We start from the raw sequence: 23,238 nt of genomic DNA, 5'->3' as shown, positions 1-23,238 counted from the left end.
AGGCTATTGTATTTGTATTCAATATATTGAACCAGCCTTCGGACAGTACACGTTCAGTGTGTACTTTTTCAAATGTGATTGGCTAAGTCTCCACCAATCACAGCTCTTGGTTGGAACCACGTGAGTACCGCTGCCATTTGACGTTCCCATGGCAAGAGTGGAGAAAAGGATTCCTGCCGATTTTTGTCATTTTGTGCAATTCTAGTTTTGAAATAACAAGAAAATACGCTTTACACAGCCATGCGGCGAAGTAAGGCCGAAGTGGAACGCTATATTTATTCAGTACAGAGTTCCTCTCCTTCACTCAAAGAGGTGAGTCCAACCGGCTTCACTTCATCCTGCGTGTATTAGCTAGCTAAGCTAACGGCCATCGTGGCCTGGTATGATAGTTAGCAGTACTGCAAGCATTTAAAGTAACTAGCTAGCCACAGACTAAATCTGAAACAACAAGTAGCTAATGGATCCTTCATTTTGGATAGCTAACTAACGTTCGCTAACTAGGCTGGGAAATGTGACACTTCTCAAGTTCATCCATCGCAATGAAGAATTCCGTGTGTGGAAAACGCGCGGGCAGCAGGGCTGGCTATATTTTGAAACATCTCATGCCCTTTAGTTAGTTGTGTGTCACTCTTCCTATGCAGATAGCCATGATCGCCTTTTCCCCCCCCTAGCTAGCAATTTTTTATATTTCAATGGATCCAACTAGCTAACTTGTGGAATTTCCAGAAAGCTGGTACGATTTTCGTATGTATTAGGCAACTAAGTTAGTTGGCTACCAAAGTTTTTAGTGAACTTCAAAATACAATAGGTAACCATGTCTGTCTTCAGTAGTTAACTAGCTGTTATAACTATATATGAGTTTAACCTTATTTTAAACTAGGCCTTCATATGTTCTCTTTCCACAGAAACCAATTAAAGGATTTTTATTTGCTAAATTATACTTCGAGGCTAAGGAGTATGAACTTGCGAAAAGGTATGCCCTGAACACATTGACATATTGAAGTCGGTATCTACATCTTTTGTGTGTTTATTCAGAATGTCTGGTCCCCTCTTTTAGACATGTATCGGTATACCTGACGGTGGCGGAGAGAGATCCCAAAGCACACAAGTTCTTGGGCCAGCTTTATGAGAGGGAAGGAGATGTCAACAAGGCCGTAGGATGTTACAAGGCAAGCTGATATTCCTGCCAGTTGCTCACTTACTTAGTAATGTTATAGTGTCCATTAGGCTTTGTCAGTCATCCAGTTTTATATAATTTATTTGTTTGAAGAAACAGCTAAATAAATGTGGTGGTTGGAAATTATTACATTGGTAGAAGTCATACTCTATCTGTAATATTAAAGCTGATCCCTAAAAAAAATAAAACAAAAAACAGCTATGCCAATTGCAAACCTAACTATCTGACAGTGTAAAGATGCTTTCAAGTCTTTAATTGTGTGTCCAGCGGTCTGTGGACCTTAACCCAGCCCAGAGGGACCTGGTTTTGAAGGTGGCTGAGCTGCTGGTCAGTAAGACAGAGGGAGACAGCAGAGCAGAGTTCTGGGTGGAGAAAGCTGCCAAGTTGCTGCCTGCAAATCCTGCTGTCTTCAACCTCAAGGTAAGAACTCTAACACAGTATTGATTTCCTGTATTAAAAGCATTTTTTTTTTTTTTTAAATTGTGTGGCTAACCTGAAATAGTGTGTCAAGGTTAAAGACTGCCTGCATTGTGACTGGAGGATTGTTTAGAAACTGGCACAGGGTTGTCCCAAGATCACTACCTGCCTGTTGAGTTGGCAGCTGTTTGATGCATATGCCCTCCTCGCCCCCTCTCTCCCCTCAGGAACAGTTGTTGTGCAGCAGACTGGTCCCGGGACTAGACACTTCTGTTTAAAAAGATAATCAGCTGTTTAAAAAAAAAATCTGCTCTTTAACAATCCTTGCTAATGCTCCTTCTACCCCCTATAGGAGCGGCTACTGAATCGACAGGGCCAGCAGGGACGGAACCAGTTGTTTGACCTGCTGCAGGCAGAGCTGACTAAGAGACCTGGCGATGCCCATATCAACATAAAGCTGGTTCAGCTGTTCTCCTCTGATGGCAGGCTGGAGGAGGCTGTCAAACACTGTCTGGCCACAGAGAAGAGAGGCCTGCTTAGATCCAGCTTGGACTGGTACTCTACTGTAGTACACACTCTACAGGTCAGCAGGATGCTCACAAAATACAATATACACTTATGGAATTACATGTACAATAGTAAAGTGCTTAATTTGGTGTTTCTCAGGATTTCCTAGGCCAGCCCAGTGTTTCATCCAATGAGAAGACGAGTAGACATCTGCAGAGAGAGCTACTTTTGGCCCACTGCAGCCTGCTGAGACTGACCCTGTCGGGAAAAGGACTGCAGCCTAGCATCAAGGCCCTCGGGAGGTGTGTGTTTGACAGAACCAGGCTAGGCAGGGAAACGTGACTGCTGGCACTTGGCTATAGTTAATCCATGCTTAGTCTACCAACAGAGTTTCTGCATTAGAGCGTCACTCTGTAGAGTCCTACTAGATTAGTAGCAGTGTGTGCGTGTGTTTCGTACCTTATTTAACACCTGTCTCGCTCTGTGTAGTTTTGACTGTGCGATGCAGGGCCTGAAGAAGACAGCATGCAGTGTAACAGATGATCTGAATGAGGTCTATGTGGAGATGAGGGGACATCTGTACCTGCATGCTGGCACTCTGCTGCTGAAGATGGCTCAGGAAAGAGAACAGCAGTGGAGGGCTGTCATTGACCTGGCTGCTCTCTGCTATCTACTGGCTTACCAGGTAATGCACACAAACTAGATGCTTTGTATTTAGCAAATGACAGTGTCTTTCATGTTGTATCCAACTTCTTTTCATTCTTCCTATTTAGGTCCCGGGGCTGAAGAGCAAGGCGACTAAAGGGGACCAGTCTTCTCCTCAGCATCTGGAGCTGCTGGCCAGTGACAGACAGAGCCAGGCTGGACACATGCTGCTTAACCTCAACCCTGACACGCATACCTTTGTCAGAGAGGTGGTGGAGGCGTTTGGTAACCGTAGTGGTCAGGGCTCTCTGTTTGAGCTTTTGTTTGGGCTTCAGGCTCCAGCTGGTACTTCCTTCATCGGCAACGACGACATCCGCTCCATCAACACACAGGCTCCAGCGATAGCTGACCTCATCAAATGGGACAATGGTATGATGTGTGTGGGTCTACACAACAGGAGATGAGCTGATCTCACAAGTTTCCTGTGTAACCCTGTTTCTCTCCTGTCTTCAGGCTCCATCCAGCTCAAAGGAGGGGACCTCCAGCAGCTGTGTTGGCTGGGTCTCCAGTGGTCTCTCATGGCCCAGAGGCCTGCTCTGAGGGACTGGCTCAAACAGCTGTTCCCCAGGCTCATCCTGGAGACGTCCAAACTGGACACCAACACACCTGAGTCCATCTGCCTGCTCGACCTGGAGGTGGGTGTGGCTGGGGTGGCTCTACAATATGTCTCTACAAGGCTCTACAATATGTCTCTACAAGGCTCTACAATATGTCTCTACAAGGCTCAACAATATGTCTCTACAAGGCTCAACAGCCTTGTAACAATCTTCTAATAGTGTCCTTCGAATGATATTGTTGATTGTTTTCTTTTGCTTCATTTTTCATTCGTACAAAGAGCTTGAATACTCTGACAGTGGTCACCAACCTTTTCTGAGTCAAGATCACTTTCTGAGTGAAAATGCATGCCGAGATCTACCGCTCTGAATTTTTTTATTAACATGACTTAAAAAATGTAAGCCTATGCAACATTAACCAATTAAAAACAGTACAATAGCAATGAGGTTTGTGGAGTAAGCTGTAGGCCCAATACATTTTCACCGCGGATTGGCTTTGCTTGAATTTACCTGCTTGAATTGTTGTTCGGGACATAAATATATATATATATATATATATATTTTTTTTAGGTAGGCTATATGATCACACCAGTAATGGATCCATTGTATTACTTGTGAGGCACAGCTGAGTGAGCATACATTTAAATAATTAGCTTTTTATTTTACTGTGCTGATGGTGCCTGCATCTGATGGTCAGTCTCAGTGGAGGGAGAGGGCAGCAGACTGAGGGTCCACCTGTCAACATCCCTCTGCTGACACTGACCAAAAATGGACTCTGTCTTCCAGCTGATGGAGGAACTTGAGTCGCACCACATTATTTCTGCCTAATGCTCAAATTCGTTGTTACTCCTATGAACAGAGAAAGTGAAATATTCCTCCATGTAAAAAAGACTCAAGCCGCTAACAATAACGCAAGCTTATAGATACACTTTGCTACTCGTTCATTACTGCTGTGCTGCTTGTTGTATCGCTGAGTGGAAAAAGAACGCACATTTTATTGGTTATAAAAGTGTTGAATACAAAGTGTTGACAGTGCTGAGTAAGAACTTAAACATGAACTCATAAAAACAGCAGTTCTGCTGTATTCGTTGTCTTTCTCTAGTCATCGTTTTCAACATTTAGAAATCTCAGTATCAATTCTGCCGAGGATTTCTATTATGCCTGCTACGTTACTGCAGACTCGGTCATCTGATTGGCCAGTGGTGGCATAGTGCACTTGATTTCCTCTCCAGGCCCACCGGGAAAGCAGAGTTTGTACCTTCAGACACATGAAATGGCAACAGTTTGCCTACCTGGTGCGCAGGGCAGCTGAATAGGCTGCACCTACCACCAACAGCCCGAGACTAATAAAAAAAAAGAAATAGGAACACAAGGATTAATCGTTGGGTTTTTTACAGAAATGTTTGGCGATGGACAAGAAATGCCTTGGAAATCGACAAGTCGAACGCGATCGACCGGTTGGTGACCACTGCTCTAAGAACTAATGCAATACACTGGGGGGATTCCCTCCTCTCTAGGTGTTCCTGTGTGGGGTGGTGTGGTGCAGTCACACCCAGCTCCAGGAGAGGGCCAGGATCACTTCTACTGGTCAACAGCAACTCCATGAGCCCCGCTGCCTGCCTCTGCCCCTCCTCCGCCTCCTCTCCACAGACAGACAGAGGGAATGGTGGGACGCTGTCTACAGCCTCATACACAAACAAGCTGCGTGAGTCACTACAGGTTCATCGCTATACTTATATGATAGATGGCTGAAATCGAGCGTTTTACTACCCAAGCTAGCTCTGTAAAAGTTACCCAGGCACCATTCCCTCCTCCCTCACTTGAACTGATCACAGATATCATATAAGTTGTGTTAAAATGTAAAGGCCCGGGATGGAGAAATCAAGCTGACTGATTGCCCTGTGGTTAACATGACTATGGTTCTGCTTCTGTCTGTAGTCCTAGTATGTATAATACGGTCTTTTTCCCCCCCTTTTTTTCTTTTTAGGCCTGGCATGTCAGCCAAACTGAGGATGACTGTTCAACATGGACTAAGCACCCTTCGAGCTGGAGAGAAACATGGCCTTCAACCAGCCCTGCCCATACACTGGGCCCAGCACCTCAGCTCAACGGTATACACCTCAGCCAGACGGCAGACCTGCCTTTTTCTGTCTGAAATGATTTCCTCCGCCATTTACTCAATAGTATTTATAACTTCCAATTAGTGTATGGTCATTATTTATAACTCTTGGTCTAGTCAGAATATTACACATCAGCAATTTCCCTTTGGTACAGTAAATTATGTCTGCTTGAAACTACTTCTGAGAATGCGACTCAGAACGATGAGTGCTTAGTTATAATGGATGATTTGGAGCATTGCCATTTCTGCATTTAGATTTAACACCTGCTGTGTTGTTGCCAGGGGGTTGGTGTGAACTCCTACTATGACCAGAAGGAGTACATAGGGCGTAGTGTCCACTACTGGAAGGTGGTGCTCCCCCTGCTGGACAAGATCAAGCAAAGACGCAGCATCCCTGAACCCCTGGACCCCCTCTTTATACACTTCCCCTCTAGAGACATACAGGTGAGCGACCAACACAGCTGCTTCTCTGACCGACTGGATTAGAACCCAGCTTTCCACAATACTTGTTAGTCTGCTGAGTTAAAGCATTGACACGTGTAGATTTTTCATATCACTGATGCCAATCGTGAAAATGTACGAGTCCAGGCTTAATGTATGCATTGCTCTATTTTCATTGGTTAGTGAGGTTGCGTTTGCGTGTTAATCTCAGATCCCATCAGTGAAGGGCTTTGAGGAGGAGGCCATGATAGCGTTTGCAACCCTCTTGGACGTCGAGGGGAGGACCGAGGAGGCCATCACTACTCTGGAGACAATCAACAACATCTCATCTAACTGGCACCTAGCTAGGGTATGTAGTGAGAGGTTCACTGCTCTACCTTGCTCTGGTAGTCAATCCCCTGCACTTTTCCCACTCTGCGCATTAGTGCCATACCTTCTAGTGCAGCTGCCAGCAAAATAAATAATTTTGTGTGCAGGCAGCATTTGTATCTCTTTTTTTTAATGTCTTACCATAGAAAATGCATTTGTTATGAATTGTCTTTTGATATCTCTGTGTAGATCTTCCAGCGTCTGTCTGAGGAGGCTGGTAGTGGGGTGGAGGAGACTCGGGACAGGTGTGTCATGTTCCTCAGGAAGTTCAGAACTTACCTCTCCAAGATCTACAATGCCAATGCTGACGACATGGACAAGGTTACACACTTCAATATACGGCATCTATACACATGACTATTTGCCAAAAACATGTAGTCAAAGATTTAAGAGTTGGAAGCATGACATTCAATCATATTCACTGTGTGTTGTTCCAGCTGCCTGTTTCAATGGAAGAGGTGATGGATCTCCTGAACGATGTGAACCAGCAGCTAGGGGAGGTTGGAGAAGCGATGGATGAAGAGGGCAGACCGGTCCACTTCAGCCCTCAGTTTACTGAGCCTGCTGCCTCAGTCTCTCAAATCAAATTCGCCCCTTTAACCCCTTCCCCCAGCAAGAGCTTTGTCCCTCCCTCCAAAAGACACATGGTATGATAAATGTTGACTTGTAAACATACACTGAGTGTACAAAACATTAGGAATACCTTCCTAACATTGAGTTGCACCCCGTTTTGTCTTTAGAACATCCTCAATTTGTCAGGTCATTGACTCAACAAGGTGTCAAGCGTACCACAAGGATGCTGGCCCATGTTGACTCCAATGCTTTCCACAGACGCAAGTTGGCTGGATGTCCTTGGGTGGTGAACCATTTTTCATACACACGGGGAACCTGTTGAATGTGGAAAAACCCAGCAGCGTTGCAGTCCTTGACACACTCAAACCGGTGCACCTGGTTCTTACTACCATACCCCGTTCAAAGGCACTTAAATGGTTTTGCCCATTCACACACACACAATCTCTCTCAATTGTCTCAAGGCTTAAAAATCCTTCTTTAACCTGTCTCCTCCCCTTCATCTACACTGATTGAAGTGGATTTAATAGGTGACATCAATTAGGGATCATAGCTTTCACCAGGTCAGTGTGTCATGGAAAGGGCTGGTGTTCCTAATGTTTTGTACACTGTGAGACACTGATGCTTTTTAAACATGGACATTCATGTACTTCAGTTTTAGATTTACTGTACAGGTTTTTTTCTCACCTAAATAATAGAAATACCTTGACATGAAAAATATAATGAAAATATAACTTTCCTCTTCCATTTCCTGATTTCCCCAAGACGCCACCTCATTGGGCGGAGCACCAGAAGTCCCTCCTGCAGATGCTCTGCCAGCAGGTGGAGGCCCTTAAGGTCAGCCCTGGCTTCATTGTCATTGAGGATATGGGAGATGTTGCCCATGTCAAGTGTGCCTATTAATTCAATTATAGATGTCCATGCATGGTTTCTGTGTTAAGTGTTGTGTGGTTGGGTTGCAGAATGAGGTCCATGACCTGAGACATAACTCGTCAGACAGCATGGTGTCACCCCACCAAAGGATGTATGGGTATGGGGCTGAGAGCATGCAGGAGGGCTTCCCCCCAACACAGACCTTCCATGTAGCACCCCTCACCGGTAGGAACACAGTACACAACTGGGTTGTGTCGTTTCGGGCTGTATTATTAGGAATACTGAAATAGCAATGTTGCTAGGATATAAAATTATGACCGTTGATTATAACCTTTTCTCTTTTTGTTTACAGTTGCCACCACACAGGCCCCATCTATGTATTTCAATCAATCCCCTGCTTATAACTCCGGACAGTATCTCCTTCGTCCTGCAGCCAATGTTACCCCAACAAAGGTAGTAGGTGTTTATACCTTGATTTTTCTTTGAACATTCAGAATGGTTTAGATACTTGAAGTGGGAGAGTATTTTCGGTGGCAAGTATGAATTAGGTTTTAATGAATTTTCCTTTTGTCTCAGGCTCCTGTGTATGGAGTCAACCGCCTGCCACCCCAGCAGCACATGTATGCCTACCAGCAGCCCACTAACACTCCTCCCCTGCAGTCAACACCAGCCTGCATCTACCCTCCTCAAGACCAGGTCTTCGGCACCCCCCTCCACTTTGAGTCACCAGCAACCAGTCTACTCTCCCCATACAGCGAGGAATACTACGGCCACTCTCAGCCCACCACCAACCCTCCCCTCCCCGAGCCTGGCTACTTCACCAAGCCCTCAGTCGGACCTGTCCAACCACCAAAGAGCATTGAGGGGAAGCCTGTGGACTTTGGGAAGATCGCCTTTGGCCAGCAGGTCCCTGCTGAGCCTCTTAAGGTGCCTGGCTTTGGTGCTGGAGTAGTCGCCCAGTCCACTCCATCATCTGCTGCCTTTAAATTCAACTCCAACTTCAAATCCAATGATGGGGACTTTACCTTCAAAGCCAAAAACAGTGAGAACCTGTTGGGGCTTCTGACATCAGACATTCCCACCAAATCGGAGGGCCCCTCAGAGGTGGAGCCTCCTAGCCAGGGAGGGATATTTAGCTTTGGCACTAAAAGCGTGGCAGGCTTCTCCTTCACTGATGCAGCCCAGAGTCGGGACAAACCAAACCTGTTTGAAAAAATTGAACAGCCATTTAGTTTCACTGATCAGACCAAGCCACTATTTGGGCTGGAAAACACAGCGGTGGAGAAAGGACCGGAGAGCGATAACGACAGCACACATGTGGAGGAGGATGAGGATGGGCCTCACTTTGAGCCCATTGTGCCCCTCCCTGACAAAGTAGATGTGAAGACTGGAGAGGAGGAAGAAGAGGAGATGTTCTGTAACAGGTCCAAGCTGTTCAGATTTGACGCAGAGACAAAGGAGTGGAAAGAGAGGGGCATCGGCATAGTCAAAATCCTAAAGCACAATACATCAGGGAAAGTGCGTCTGCTGATGAGGAGGGAGCAGGTTCTGAAGATCTGTGCTAACCACTACATCACGCCAGATATGCTCCTGAAACCAATTGCTGGCTCTGACAAGTCCTGGGTCTGGAATGCCATTGATTATGCAGATGAGGAACCAAGGCCTGAGCAACTGGCCATCCGGTATAAAACGGCAGACGAGGCATTGCTCTTCAAAACAAAGTTTGAAGAGGCTCAGAAGATAGTTCCCAAATCTCCAGAAAAGCGGCAAGATCAGCCAGATAGGAAAGCAACTTCTCCTAATTCATCTGCTCCTCAGGTGACAAACTTTGCTGCCCAGTTTGCAAAGAAGGACGGGGAGTGGCACTGCGATGTCTGCTATGTAAGAAATCCTGCTACAATTATGCAGTGTGTTGCCTGTCAGACTGCCAACCCTAATTCCCTGTCAGAGACAGACCGCAAACTGGCTACTGAAACCAAAGGCTTTACTAGTGGGGCAGCTTCAGTGAGAGGATTTACTTTTGGATTTGGAGCTGACTTGTCAAAAGACACCAGCAGCGCAGGATCTATTGGAAAGGGATTTGGGGCTTTTGGAGCTCAGATACCCTCCTCCTTTACGTTTGGAACCAGTGGCACCACTTCTATACCTGCTGCTGGTTTTGGAGCCCAGTTTGTTATGAAGAAAGAAACCACAGCAGGAGTAGCAGCAGAATCAAAGCCCTCAACCATGCCATTTGGTGCCCAGTTTGTCAAAAAGCCAGGGCAGTGGGAGTGTGACACGTGTCTCGTTAGAAATGAAGAATTTGCAAGCAGTTGTGTTTCTTGTCAAACTCCAAACCCTGCAGCCAAAACGGTTGTAGATGGAGCAGCAGCATCAAAGCCCTTAACCAATCCAGTAGGTTCTGGATTTGGTGCGCAGTTTAGCAAAAAGCCAGGGCAGTGGGACTGTGACACGTGTGCTGTAAGAAACCAGGCCTCCTCAAGCAGTTGTGTTTCTTGTCAAACTCCAAACCCTGCAGCCAAAACGGTTGTAGATGGAGCAGCAGCATCAAAGCCCTTAACCAATCCAGTAGGTTCTGGATTTGGTGCGCAGTTTAGCAAAAAGCCAGGGCAGTGGGACTGTGACACGTGTGCTGTAAGAAACCAGGCCTCCTCAAGCAGTTGTGTTTCTTGTCAAACTCCAAACCCTGCAGCCAAAACGGTTGTAGATGGAGCAGCAGCATCAAAGCCCTTAACCAATCCAGTAGGTTCTGGATTTGGTGCGCAGTTTAGCAAAAAGCCAGGGCAGTGGGACTGTGACATGTGTGCTGTAAGAAACCAGGCCTCCTCAAACAGTTGTGTTTCTTGTCAAACTCCAAATCCCTCAGCAAAATCAACAGTTGAGGTTGCACAACCACCAAAGCCAACCGTGTCAGGCTTTGGTGATCTTTTTGCTAAGAGGGACAGACAATGGGACTGTGACACCTGTCTAGTGAGGAATGATGCATCAGCTTCTAAGTGTGTTTCCTGCCAGACACCCAATGCTAGCAACATTCCCTCTCTTGGGGCCATGTTTGCCAAACAGGGGGGACAGTGGGACTGTGACACATGTCTAGTCAGAAACGACAGCTCTGCTAGTCAATGTGTCTCCTGTCAGACACCCAATCCCAACGCTAAGAGCACAGCCACCCCCTCCAGCTCATCCTTCAGCTTTAGCTTTGGGAGTCAAAGTACATCTACTCAGCCTGTAGGCAATGTGTTTAAAGCAAACTTCAACAGTGACAGCTCTTTTCAGTTTGGCACAAGCAAAGTTGATAAAGGTTCCCCTGCATCCTTCAAGTTTGAGACCCCTCAGGCTGAAAGCAGTGGCTCCAGTGCTGCAGGCTTCTCTTTCAATATGCCCATCCCAGCAGGTGGCTTTAAGTTTGGCACTCAAGAGGCAAAGAGAACCCCACCAGATGAAACTCAGACTCCTGCTTCAGGGTCTGCGTCCATGTTCCTGAAGAATATCGCAGAGCAGCACAGAGAAAAAGAGAAGGAATCTGGCGTCAGTATATCTGCATCAGTGCCTTCAGTGGACAACACCGATCAGGATGAGAATGGCAAACCCAATGACTTCAGTTTTGCAGATTTGGCTAAGAACTCACAAGGAGACTTCAAGTTTGGACAGACCGACTCCAATTGCAAAGGCTTCACCCAAGGTGGCGAGCAGCTGTTCACATCCCTTCAGTCAAACCAGTGGGCAGACACTTCCGCTGACCAGGATGAAGAGGAAATATACAAAACAGAAGAGAATGACGATATCCAGTTTGAACCTGTGGTCCAGATGCCTGATAAAGTGGACCTGGTCACAGGAGAGGAGGATGAACAGGCCCTTTACTCACAGAGAGTAAAGCTCTTCAGGTTTGACGGAGACATCAGCCAGTGGAAGGAGAGGGGTGTTGGAGTCCTCAAGTTCCTAAAGAATGCTACCAATGGCAGGCTGAGGGTGCTGATGAGGAGAGAGCAGGTCCTGAAGGTGTGTGCCAACCACTGGATCACCACCACCATGAACTTGAAGCCCTTGGCTGGTTCCGACAAAGCTTGGATGTGGCTTGCTAATGACTTCTCAGAAGGAGATGCTAAACTGGAGCAACTCGCCGCCAAGTTTAAAACCCCAGAGCTGGCTGAGGAGTTCAAGCTTAAGTTTGAGGAGTGTCAGAGGCTCCTGTTGGACATTCCACTGCAGACTCCTCACAAGCTTGTCGACACAGGCAGAACTGCACATCTCATCCAGAAGGCAGAGGAGATGAAGTCCGGTCTGAAAGACCTTAAATCCTTCCTGACTGATGACAAAACAAAGATCAAGGAGGACGACAGCCAAGCTAATATCACGACAGCCAGTAACACCTCAGGTCTGATCAGCAAGCCCCACGTGGAGAGCACTGGCCCTACCTTAGAATGGGACAATTATGACCTGAGAGAGGAGGCTCTGGACGACAGTGCTGACACATCTGTCTACGCCTCACCGCTAGCAAGCAGCCCAATCAGGAAGAACCTCTTCTGCTTTGGAGAATCCACAGCTGGCTTTAACTTCAGCTTCCAGCCTGTCATCAGTCCTACCAAGTCGCCGGCCAAGCTGAACCAGAGTGGGGTGTCTGTGGATGAGGAGCAAGACGTGACCCAGGAGGAGGAGAGGGATGGCCTGTACTTTGAGCCTGTGGTTCCTTTGCCAGACCTGGTGGAGATCTCCACTGGAGAGGAGAATGAAAACGTGTGTTTCAGCCACAGAGCAAAGCTGTACCGCTATGACAAAGACCTGAACCAGTGGAAGGAGAGGGGCATCGGAGACCTTAAGATACTGCAGAACTACGACACCAAACGAGTCAGACTCCTCATGAGGCGGGACCAAGTCCTGAAGATCTGCGCCAACCACTGGGTCACGTCTTCTATGAAGTTGGAGCCCATGAAGGGTGCTGAGAAGGCCTGGGTCTGGAGTGCCATTGACTTTGCTGAGGTAGCTGAGGGAAATGTGGAGCAGTTGGCAGTGAGATTTAAACTGCAGGATGTGGCCAACTCTTTCAGAGACATCTTTGATGAGGCTAAAACAGCCCAAGAAAATGAGATTCTGGTCACTCCCATAGCCTCCTGTGAGACCCCTCCTCAGGAGGTAGCAACAGCTCCAGGGATGACAGTGTGTGGACAGGCTGCTGTGGCCATCCTGGAGGAGACCACCAGAGAAAGGACAGAGCTGTCTTCTGAGACTTTCCACACCCCTGACAGCAAGGCCTCCACTTCCACACCACACAGCCCTCTCAACCCCTCTAAGATGGTGATGTCTCCTCCCAAGTTCTTCTTCGGAACCCACTCTCTCCAGAAGATCTTTGGCAGCAGCCTCCCGTTGTCCAAGGAGGATGGTTCTTCAGAAATCTCCAAGGCTAAAGACAGCGGTTGGACTTCCCAGCCCTCACCTGCATTCAAAATCCCAGAAAAGGGTAAGCCTTTTATTGTTATCCTTTCTTAGTTGATCTTGTGGTTCAGTGTGAACTGCTTGTTTTTGAATGGTGATTTCCCCCCCCCCCACAATGGCGTTGTCTCACAATTTGACCCCATTGTGATTCCAGTCATGCCCCATTGGTTCATCTCATTGCTTCTTCCACCAGCCCACACTGTGTTGTTAGCAGAACCAAACTTAACCCAATCACTCCCATTAGCCTAATTTACATCTATTTCCTCACTCTTGTAATATAATGATATAGTTTTTAAAATATGATAGCAGATGTAATCAATTACCGTAATTTCCGGACTATTAAGCGCACCTGAATATAAGCCGAATATAACTGAATTAAAAAATATATATATTATTTTGAACATAAATAAGCCGCACATGTCTATAAGCCGCAGGTGCCCACCGGTACATTGAAACAAATTAACTTTACACAGGCTTTATCGAAACACGGCTTGTAACAAAAAATAAAAAATTAGCAGTAAACAGTAGCCTACCAAGAAAGTCATTGGTCACCATCTTCCTCCTCCTGTGCACTGAAACCACTGAACCACTGAAATCACTCGGAGTTGAATTGCTTCATGCGATATTGGATCGTTTTCATTGTCGCTCTCGTCACTTTCATCCGGAGGCAAATCCCCCGCTGAGCCCTCTTCAACACGCAGCAGTCCAGCCTTTCGAAACCCGTTGATGATAGTGGATTTTTTGACAATGCTCCACGCTGTCAGGACCCACTGGCATACTTGACCATAAGTTGCACTTCGCATGCGGCCCGTTTTAGTGAAGGATTTCTCCCCACTTGTCATCCAAGCCTCCCACTGAACACGGAGCGCCACCTTAAATGCACGATTTACACTGATGTCGAGTGGCTGCAAATACTTTGTTGTGCCCCCAGGAATCAGGGTGACAAAATGACTACCGTAATCAGAATGATGGGAAGTTTGAGTGCGCTCGATTTAATCTAAACAGTAAACAAAAAAGTTGTTCGACTTTAACCCGTTCGGCAATTTCATTGGTCTAATGATAGCTTCATGCCGCCAAAAATCTGAGCACGTCACAGAATGTTTTTTTTTTTTTTTTAAATGTGAAAGCGTGAAAAATCCATATCCATTGTTTAAGCCGCGAGGTTCAAAGGGTGGGAAAAAAGTTGCGGCTTATAGTCCGGAAATTACGGTATATAATCCAGTACACTTGTACTGTACACTTGCCTAGTAATCAAATCCCCTAAGGATAATGCAGTCACTCCATTTTCAAAGAATTATAGCAGGCTACATTTTCATGGAGACAGGACAGAATATAGAAAGATTGTAGAATCCATTACACTTAGATAATGTAATGATCAACTTGAATCTCACTGAAGACGCATTTCAACACACTTTAATTTCTTAATCCAACCCCCCCCCCCCAATTCCAGCTTGTCTCACCTGCCAACCATTATTTTGTAGGATTGGATTTTAGGCTTTTCAAAGATAACCCAATGGCTTTTTGGACCAGCACCTCATCCACCCAATTTGAGCCCCCAGGTACTCTGTCACTGCACTGCGTGTGTGCTGTGACACGTCACCTACACAGTTGTCACCTGGCTGGGCCTGCTTTGTAGCCGGTCTTAACCCGCATGCAACGAGTGGAACATACAAACCTTTAGTACAACAACCTAACGAGCTGCATGCCATCTGATACTCAAGAGGTACTGTTACTCTAAAGCAGGGGTATTCAACGCTTACCTTACAAGATCCAGAGACTGCTGTTTTTTTTCTTCTATCTGATAATTAATTGCATACACCTGGTGTCCCAGGTCTAAATCAGTCCCTGATTAGAGGGGAACAATGAAAAAATGCAGTTGAACTGACTTTGAGGTCCAGAGTTGAGTTTGAGGGCACTCCTTGACAAGTGTCACTAAAGCTACAAGAGGGTGGAACACATTTCAAACTTTACTTGTTAGGCTTACTGCGAATAAAAGTTAGGCTAGCTGTTTAGCTAATAGAAAGGTGAAAGGATTAAGTTCCTGGTAACGGCCAGTGGAGTGTTGAAGAGGATAGAGTTCTTCTGTTGAAAGGAGACACGGGGAGATTCCAGCCATGCTTCCTGACAGGAATGTACTGTCACACACACTCTTCAACGTCACACACATTTTTAGTCCAGGATGGGTAGCAACAGTGTGAAAGGCAACACCTTGTCTGGTTCGGTCCAGAGATTTACAGTACGTCCCAGATTTCAAACCCAGGTAGAATGTGCTGCTGTATGTTACAAGCGTTTGTTTTTCTACCACTGGATGGTCATCTAAGGTCATACCAAAGATCAATTTAATTGATTTTGAATTTTATGCACGCTTGAAGTATCAAAATAAACAATTTATCAAATTTGATTTGGCCTGCTATTAGCCCCACACAAACACAGAATAACAGCTTTACTACATGGAACAACGTGTCTGTCCTATATCTGAGACGGATAAGAAAGATCAGGGGGGAAAAAAATTGAACTGGTACCGGGGGACCTTCAGGCAAGTCTTGTAAGGGCTCTGGCCATCCTAGAGCAAAAACAACATGTTCGTGTCTCACCTTTCCACAGTATGTAGCCCAAACTGTCCGGACGCTACAGACAGAAGTTGGCAGATCGCCTGTACCGACTTCAGACGAGTCCCAAGATGCTTGTGGGGGTCGTAGATCAAAACGGAGAACACCTCCGTATTCGTAAGAGTCATCTTTGGTCTACAATAGTTTGTAGGCCAAACACCACTCTCTGTCACCTTTCACTGCAGATGCGGAAGTGCAACATAAGTGGATGCAGTGGGTTGCAGATTGAGACGCATCCAATGCAAGAAAACATACCTTTGGCCATGTAGTGTATGTAGACATCTGCTCGTCGAACATCTCCTTCCAAAAGTCATGGGCATTAATATGGAGTTGGTCCCCACTTTGCTGCTAAAACAGCCTCCATTCTTCTGGGAAGGCTTTCCACTCGATGTTGGAACGTTGCTGCGGGGACTTGCTTCCATTCAGCCACGAGCGTTAGTGAGGTCGGGCACTGATGTTGGGCGATTAGGCCTGGCTCGCAGTTGGCATTCCAATTCATCCCAAAGGTGTTCGATGGGTTGAGGTCAGGGCTCTGTGCAGGCCAGTCAAGTTCTTCCACACCGATCTCGGCAAACCATTTCTGTATGTACCTCGCTTTTTGCACGGCGGCATTGTCATGCTGAAACAGGAAAAGGCCTTCCCTAATCTGTTGCCACAAAGTTGGAAGCACAGAATTGTCTAGAATGTAATTTTATGCAGTAGCATTAGAGCATCCTTCACTGGAACCATGGAAAATAGCCCCAGACCATTATTCCTCCTCCCCTAAACTTTACTGTTGGCACTATGCTTGTGTGGCCAACCGCTTCGCGGCTGAGCCGTTGTTGCTCCTATATGTTTCCTCTTCACAATAACAGCACTTACAGTTGACCGGGTGCCACGTTGAAAGTCACTGAGCTCATCAGTACTGACCATTCTACTGCCAATATTTGTTTATGAAGATTGCATGGCTTTGTGCTCAATTTTTATACACCTGTCAAATGGGTGTGGCTGAAATGGCAAAATCCACTAAGTTGAAGGGGTGTCCACATACTTTTAGTGTCTCTACGTTAAACTGACAGAATTTTATGGGGATGTTTGTATTAAGCTAATTGGCATAGAATCCTCTATGGTTGGCCTCATGTGTACAGTATACTGTAGATCCATTGTTCTAATGTTTGATGCCTTCGATATTCACTTCCGCAATAGTTAAAGCATTCTCAGAGATGAGACTGCTTGCTTGGTGTGGCGAAATGCATGATGTCAATATTTTGAGATGCATGTGTTTCGGTTTGGAACTAACCCTAGACATGCAACTACCTCCTTAGTGAAATGGTTTTGTGACTTTTTAGCAGGTGAAAAATTTTTTAGGATATTAACTGTTAGCCTGTCTGCCCTACAGTACCAAACAACCTTGCAGCATAGTTGAGTCAAGTCTTAAAATGTTCAGTCGATCCATTTATTGTACAGTAATTTGGGATTATATTATACAAATTCACCTTGGAGGTTAATAAAGTTGTATCATTCTGTTACTGCCTTCAATGTCTCTGTTCTGTAGGAAGGGGGTCTCCTGAGTTGTCTCACTCTTTGTTGTGTTATAGCACCCCCCCAGGCAAAGGCTGCTGATGACGGTGAGGTGGAGGTGGTGTACGAGAGGCAGCCGACTGCGGAGCAGGCTGCTTTGGCCAGGGAACTCCTGCTGCCTCTCACCTTCTTCTGCTACCAGAACGAACCAGGAAACACTAGTGACGACCAGACGGACGGTGAGAAATGACACCAACACTCTCTTGCAAAACTTTTCTACTTGTAGGAGCAAAGGTTTCCGCATTGTAGTTGACCGTGTTACTAACGTTAGTTTGTGTTGCAGATGAGGACTTTGAGACTGCAGTTAAAGCGCTGAATGGAAAACTGTACCAGGATCCTCCTGAGAGAAAGGCTGCAAGTTCTGGTAAGTTTCATAGCCAAAGTGGCTATAGAGAGCGGTATGAATAGCCATTGATAGGTTGGTGAAATTTCTCAAGTTACCTCTCCAATAACCTACTCCTCTCAGCAGCTCAGGCCGAGATGGGTGCTGAGGGTCTGTACCCGGAGGTTGAGGTGGTGCGGGAGAAGAGGTCTACTCCAGATGAGGAGCAGAAAGCCAAGCCGCTGCAGCTGCCTCCAACTTTTTGTGGTGTAGGCGGCAAGGCAGAGAAAGACAAGCCAGAGGACTTCAAGACAGAGGTATGCAAAGCACAAGAGACTTCTATAATATATTCATTTGTTTGCACATGTAGATGAACATCTTATGTGGCATTAGGATATAAGAAATTAAAACTACTATAGTTCTCTCAAGCAAATATTGATGTTTTGGTTGTGTTTCAGGACGCAGAGAGAAGCGCACACCCTGTTTCATGTGAGGCTGTGTCCTCCAGCACCGGCGATACAGTGCCAGAACAACAGTTCCCAGATCAGTCCCCCAGCAGCCAGGTACAGGTTCCAGATCTGTCTGAGGCAGAGGCTCAATCCTCTGCAGCAGAGGCTGAGTTCCCAGCTCAGTCGGTAACCATCCAGGAGGCAGAGGTCCAGCAGACTCCAGATCAGTCAGACTCCACTCCAACGCAGTCTCAGACTGCAGTCTCCAGCAGTGTGGAGCAGGCTCAAACTTCAAACCCTTCAGCAAAACCTGCTGCTAGTGCCCCAGCTTTGGTGACTGCCTCATTTGGATTTGGTGCACAGTTTGTCAAAAAGCCAGGGCAGTGGGAGTGTGACGCATGTCTTGTTAGAAATGAGGAGTCTGCAAGCAGTTGTGTTTCTTGTCAAACTCCAAACCCCGCAACCAGCAGTGGTAAGCAGGCTCCAGATCAGTCAGACTCTACTCCAGCTGCTACCAGCAGCAGCCCCATAGACCTGTCTACCAAGAAGACCTCGGAGCCGGACTCCACGTCGACATTTACTACAACCGTTACTCAGGGTATGAGATATTTATCATTGCAGAGCCCTTTGCATTCTACACCTGATCAGGAAGAGCATGTCCCTCTTGTGAATACATTTGATATACTCACAGCAGCACAATCTCACTTCTGACACCAGTACAGCAACCCGTCTTCTCATCCTTTATTTCTCCTTTACAGATGCTCCAAACTCCTTTGGCTCCTTGGGCTTCAGTGATCTGGGAAGGGAAGGGATCTCCTTCGCTGATCTGGCACAGAACACCGGGGGTGAATTCGCCTTCGGAAAACAAGGTTGGCACTTCTACATTTTTCTGAATACAGTTGACTGAAGGAAATTCAATATGTGCTTAATTTTAAGGTTTTACAAGTTTCCATGACACAACTGTGAGCTATGTTTAAGTGAAAACAAACATTTCAGTTTGTAAAATGTTTCCTTGTTAGATTCTAACTTCTCGTGGGCGAATGCCGGGGCAACGTTGTTTGGAGCTGCAGCCCCACCCAAAGCTGAAGGAGGGGAGGAGAGGAGTCATGAAGAGGATGCTAATAATGTGGAAATTCACTTTGATCCCATAGTCACCCTACCAGAGGTACTTATCAATGCACTGCTACTAATCTAATTCCACTTAACCTTACTGGGAATGTCATCATTAGAAAGTAAAGTAGCCTTGGCTTGTGCGAGCCGGAACACCTCATAGGTACAGGAGCCTATCACCTGTTTTCTGAAGCGTGATGCAGCGTGATGTACGCCCCCTCAACAGGACGCTAGGCTATTGCAGGGCCTTGCCCCCAATCTATCTCCTGAATGCCAAGCAGAGACTCCACGTCATTATAGCTGACTGTAAATGTGTTTTAGGTGGAGGCTTGTTCTAGAGCTGTCATGACTACATTCTATCTGTGACAGAGAATCTTGCCTGTTCTATTTGATACATTTCTATACAAGTTCTGTAAACTTACACCCTCCTGATTAACCTGTGCGTAACTGTGTTGTCTAGGTGGAGACTAAGTCAGGGGAGGAGGATGAGGAGATCCTGTTTAAGGAGCGTACCAAGCTGTACCGCTGGGAGAGAGACCTGGGCCAGTGGAAGGAGAGGGGTGTGGGAGACATCAAGATTCTCTTCCACCCCGATAAGAGGTTCTACCGGGTGCTGATGAGGAGGGAGCAGGTGCTGAAGGTGTGTGCCAATCACACCATCTGCCAGAGCATGGAGCTCAAACCCATGAACACCTCCAACCAAGCCCTCGTCTGGACCGCTACCGACTTTGCAGGTAGGTCTACACACAGCTCCGCCATACACAGCGCTATGTAAATATATTGATTCTTGTATAGTTGATGACTTGATAAATGTATTGATCCTGTGTTCTCTCCAGAGGGTGAGGGTAAGGTGGAGCAGTTGGCAGCCAAGTTCAAGACAGCAGAACTGGCTGAGTGTTTCAGGAAGACCTTCTGTGAGTGTCAGAGCCGTATGAGCCAATCAGAGGCCTCGGCCCTCTCCCCCCAGATGTCCAGGGTCCAGGAACATTCCAGAGACACCAACCCCCAGGTCAGTGTTTCCCGTGCCTGCTATTGTATAGGTGGAGTGCCTAGCCTACGACTTTTGTCCCCTCCACCTAAAATAATTTGTTGTGTGTTTTACTAAAATGATGTCCTGTAAAATAATCTATATGAAACTCTGCCCCCAGGTGTACCTCTCCATCTCCGCTGACGACGAGCCCCTGGGAACGGTCACCATAGAACTGTTCTCTCACATTGTCCCCAAGACTGCTGAGAACTTCAGAGCGCTGTGTACAGGACAGAAAGGCTTCGGGCTGCGCAACTCTGTCTTCTACAGGATCATACCGGACTTCATGTGTCAGGTGAGGGGGGAGTGCCGGTGTGGGTTTGGACGGTTTCCATTAAATAACACAGCCACAAAGTCTAAATTGGCTATATTGTAAAAATTCATGAAAAAACACATTTGCTTTTTGGTCTTAATATAAGGTTGTTGTTGGGTTTAAAATCTGATTTTAAGAAGATAAGTTGTAGAAATGTGTGGTTTATGACTTTGTGGCTATGTTAACTAGTGATGACCAGGTTAAACTGAAACCAGACAATACTCAGAACCACCAACATGCTTTCATAACCTTCAATACCATGTTTCCCAAATAGGTCAGTCAGTGCCTCTTGGAACACAAAAACAGTTTGTAAACCACAGCTCTAATTTAGCTTTTATCTGTATCTTGATAGGGACACATCAGATAAGTATTTCCTAACAGCTTTCTGTCTGTACTCAGGGTGGCGACCTCACCAACCAGGACGGGACAGGAGGGAAGTCCATCTACGGGAACAAGTTTGAGGACGAGAACTTTGACGTGCGCCACACGGGCCCGGGGCTGCTGTCCATGGCTAACCGTGGCCGAGACACCAACAACTCCCAGTTCTTCATCACACTGAAGAAGGCTGAGCACCTGGACTTCAAACACGTGGCCTTTGGCTTCGTCAGAGAGGGCATGGATGTGGTCCGCAGAATGGGAGAGCTGGGCACCAAGACTGGCAAACCCAGCAAGAAGATTGTCATCACTGAATGTGGACAACTGTAGAGCTTGGGCTTTGGTCACTGATTAGACAACTCCACTGTAGGGCTGAACATGTAGTCACTGACTTGATGGCTATTGGCCTTCACTCTGGTCATGGACTCGGGAGTTATAGCATTTCAAACTGAGCACAGTTATAGTAGGCAGATATCAAATGATACTTGGGGCTCTGGTAGTGCACTACGGGGGGAATTTGCTTTAATTTGAGACCGGGCCAGAGTCTCCTTCTGATGAGTGTTGCACTTTCTCCCTGCCGCAACCTGAGGGCTGCATGTCCCTGTGTGAATCCCCAGACTCTTTTTGTGTGTGTGCATGTGTTCCAATAAGAGTTGACAGTGCTGGTTCCTTCATAAGCTCCCTAACCCAATTTTTGTTTTGTGTAATTAAGTCTTAATTGAGATTATTGCAACCTTTTTAAAAACCCAACCAATGTTTGTTTGGTATTGTGTTCCTCTTGCTGCCGGTGTATACTTTTTTAGGTGTGTTTTTGTTTGTGTGTAGGCTATACAATGATTTCATAATGTGCAAATTGAGAGACTACACCTGTCTTAAACTAAAAGGTAGGAATATGAAGTCTAACAATTTGGGAGTGGTGACATACTAAACATATTTTATGGTTGGTTAACAATTCTTATTGTCAATAAATAAATGCTGGAGATGGTCTTTACAAAATAAAGTTGCTTTATAACTGAACCTTGTTAGATTTCAAATATACAGTACCAGTCAAAAGTTTGGACGCCTACTCATTCTAGGGTTTTTCTTTATTTTTACTTTTCTACATTGTAGAATAATAGTGAAGACAAACTATGAAATAACACATGGAATCATGTAATAACCAAGTGTTGAACAAATCTAAATATTTGAGATTCTTTGACGTAGCCACCCGTTGCCTTGACAGCTTTGCTCACTCTTGGCATTCTCTCAAACAGCTTCGAGGTAGTCACCTGGAATGCATTTCAATTAACAGGGGTGGCTTGTTAATTTGTGGAATTTCTTTCTTTCGTAATGCGTTTGAGCAAATCAGTTTTGTTGTGACAAGGTAGAGTTGTTATACAGAAGATGGCTCTATTTGGTAAAAGACCAAGTCCATATTATGACAAGAACAGCTCAAATAAGCAAAGAGAAAGCGAGTGCTGAATCAGATGACCTTGGCCTCCACCATCACCCAACCTACTTTAAGACATGAAGATCAGTCGATCTGGAAAATGTCAAGAACTTCGAGTTTCTTCAAGTGCAGTCGCAAAAACCAAGCGCTATGATGAAACTGGCTCTCATGAGGACCGCCACAGGAAAGGAAGACCCAGAGTTACCTCTGCTGCAGAGGATAAGTTCATTAGTTACCGGCCTCAGAAATTGCAGCCCAAATAAATGCTTCACGGAGTTAAACAGACATCTCAACATCAACTGTTCAGAGGAGACGGCGTGAATCAGGCCTTCATGGTCGAATTGCTGCGAAGAAACCACTACTGAAGGACACCAATAAGAAGAGACTTGCTTGGGCCCAGAAACACGAGCAATGGACCACTGGAAATCTGTCCTTTGGTCTGATGAGTCCAAATTTGAGATTTTTGGTTCCAACCGCCGTGTCTTTGTGAGATGCAGAGTAGGTGAACAGATTATCTCCACATGTGTGGTTCCCACTGTGACGCATGGAGGAGGTGTGATTTAACTAGGCAAGTCAGTTAAGAACAGGTTCTTATTTACAATGACAGCCTACCCCAGCCAAACCCTAACCCGGATGACACTGGGCCAATTGTGCGCCGTCCTATGGGACTCCCAATCACAGCCGGTTGTGATATAGCCTGGAATCGAACATGGGTCTGTAGTGACGCCTCTAGCACTGAGATGCAGTGCCTTAGACCGCTGCGCCACTCGAGAGTGACAGTGTCACCAGCAAAGCACCCCCACACCATCAGTGATTTATTTAGAATTCAAGGAACACTTAACCAGCATGGCTACCACAGCATTCTGCAGCGATACGCCATCCTAT

The 23,238-nt window shown here is 46.2% G+C and overlaps 1 protein-coding gene across 5 annotated transcripts; it reads left to right on the top strand.

Annotated features, from left to right (window-relative positions):
* The first annotated feature begins 119 nt into the window (after positions 1 to 119).
* Positions 120 to 21,941, top strand: ranbp2 (RAN binding protein 2). Of its 5 annotated transcripts, XM_014173930.2 has the most exons (31): positions 120 to 312; positions 906 to 973; positions 1,058 to 1,169; positions 1,445 to 1,597; positions 1,947 to 2,177; positions 2,261 to 2,403; positions 2,591 to 2,786; positions 2,875 to 3,175; positions 3,260 to 3,441; positions 4,878 to 5,065; positions 5,348 to 5,471; positions 5,762 to 5,923; positions 6,132 to 6,269; positions 6,479 to 6,610; positions 6,727 to 6,936; positions 7,625 to 7,696; positions 7,822 to 7,957; positions 8,085 to 8,185; positions 8,309 to 10,091; positions 10,266 to 13,184; positions 14,641 to 14,718; positions 17,346 to 17,507; positions 17,612 to 17,692; positions 17,795 to 17,967; positions 18,109 to 18,697; positions 18,858 to 18,968; positions 19,119 to 19,264; positions 19,670 to 19,943; positions 20,046 to 20,218; positions 20,358 to 20,531; positions 20,949 to 21,941. In XM_014173930.2, exons 1-31 carry the CDS (start codon positions 241 to 243, stop codon positions 21,252 to 21,254), a joined length of 9,690 nt encoding a protein of 3,229 aa, XP_014029405.2. In that variant the 5' UTR covers positions 120 to 240; the 3' UTR covers positions 21,255 to 21,941. The 5 variants fall into 5 exon arrangements, with proteins under 5 accessions (XP_014029405.2, XP_014029403.2, XP_014029402.2 ...); XM_014173928.2 differs by having other exon boundaries at positions 8,309 to 13,184; positions 17,798 to 17,967; XM_014173927.2 differs by having other exon boundaries at positions 8,309 to 13,184.
* Positions 21,942 to 23,238: the final 1,297 nt, after the last annotated feature.

The sequence above is a fragment of the Salmo salar genome, chromosome ssa25 (assembly GCF_905237065.1).
Source record: "Salmo salar chromosome ssa25, Ssal_v3.1, whole genome shotgun sequence".
NCBI lineage: Eukaryota > Metazoa > Chordata > Actinopteri > Salmoniformes > Salmonidae > Salmo > Salmo salar.
The sequence above is the reverse complement of the archived record's forward strand: the minus strand, read 5'-3'. Positions and strand labels throughout refer to the sequence as shown.

Bases quoted from the DNA above. Each gene is read 5' to 3' on its own strand.
- ranbp2 (XM_014173927.2), top strand. From the start codon at position 241: ATGCGGCGAAGTAAGGCCGAAGTGGAACGCTATATTTATTCAGTACAG. The intron at 3,176-3,259 runs GTATGATGTGTG...TCCTGTCTTCAG, and splicing joins CCTCATCAAATGGGACAATG to GCTCCATCCAGCTCAAAGGA. The intron at 6,611-6,726 runs GTTACACACTTC...GTGTTGTTCCAG, and splicing joins ATGCTGACGACATGGACAAG to CTGCCTGTTTCAATGGAAGA.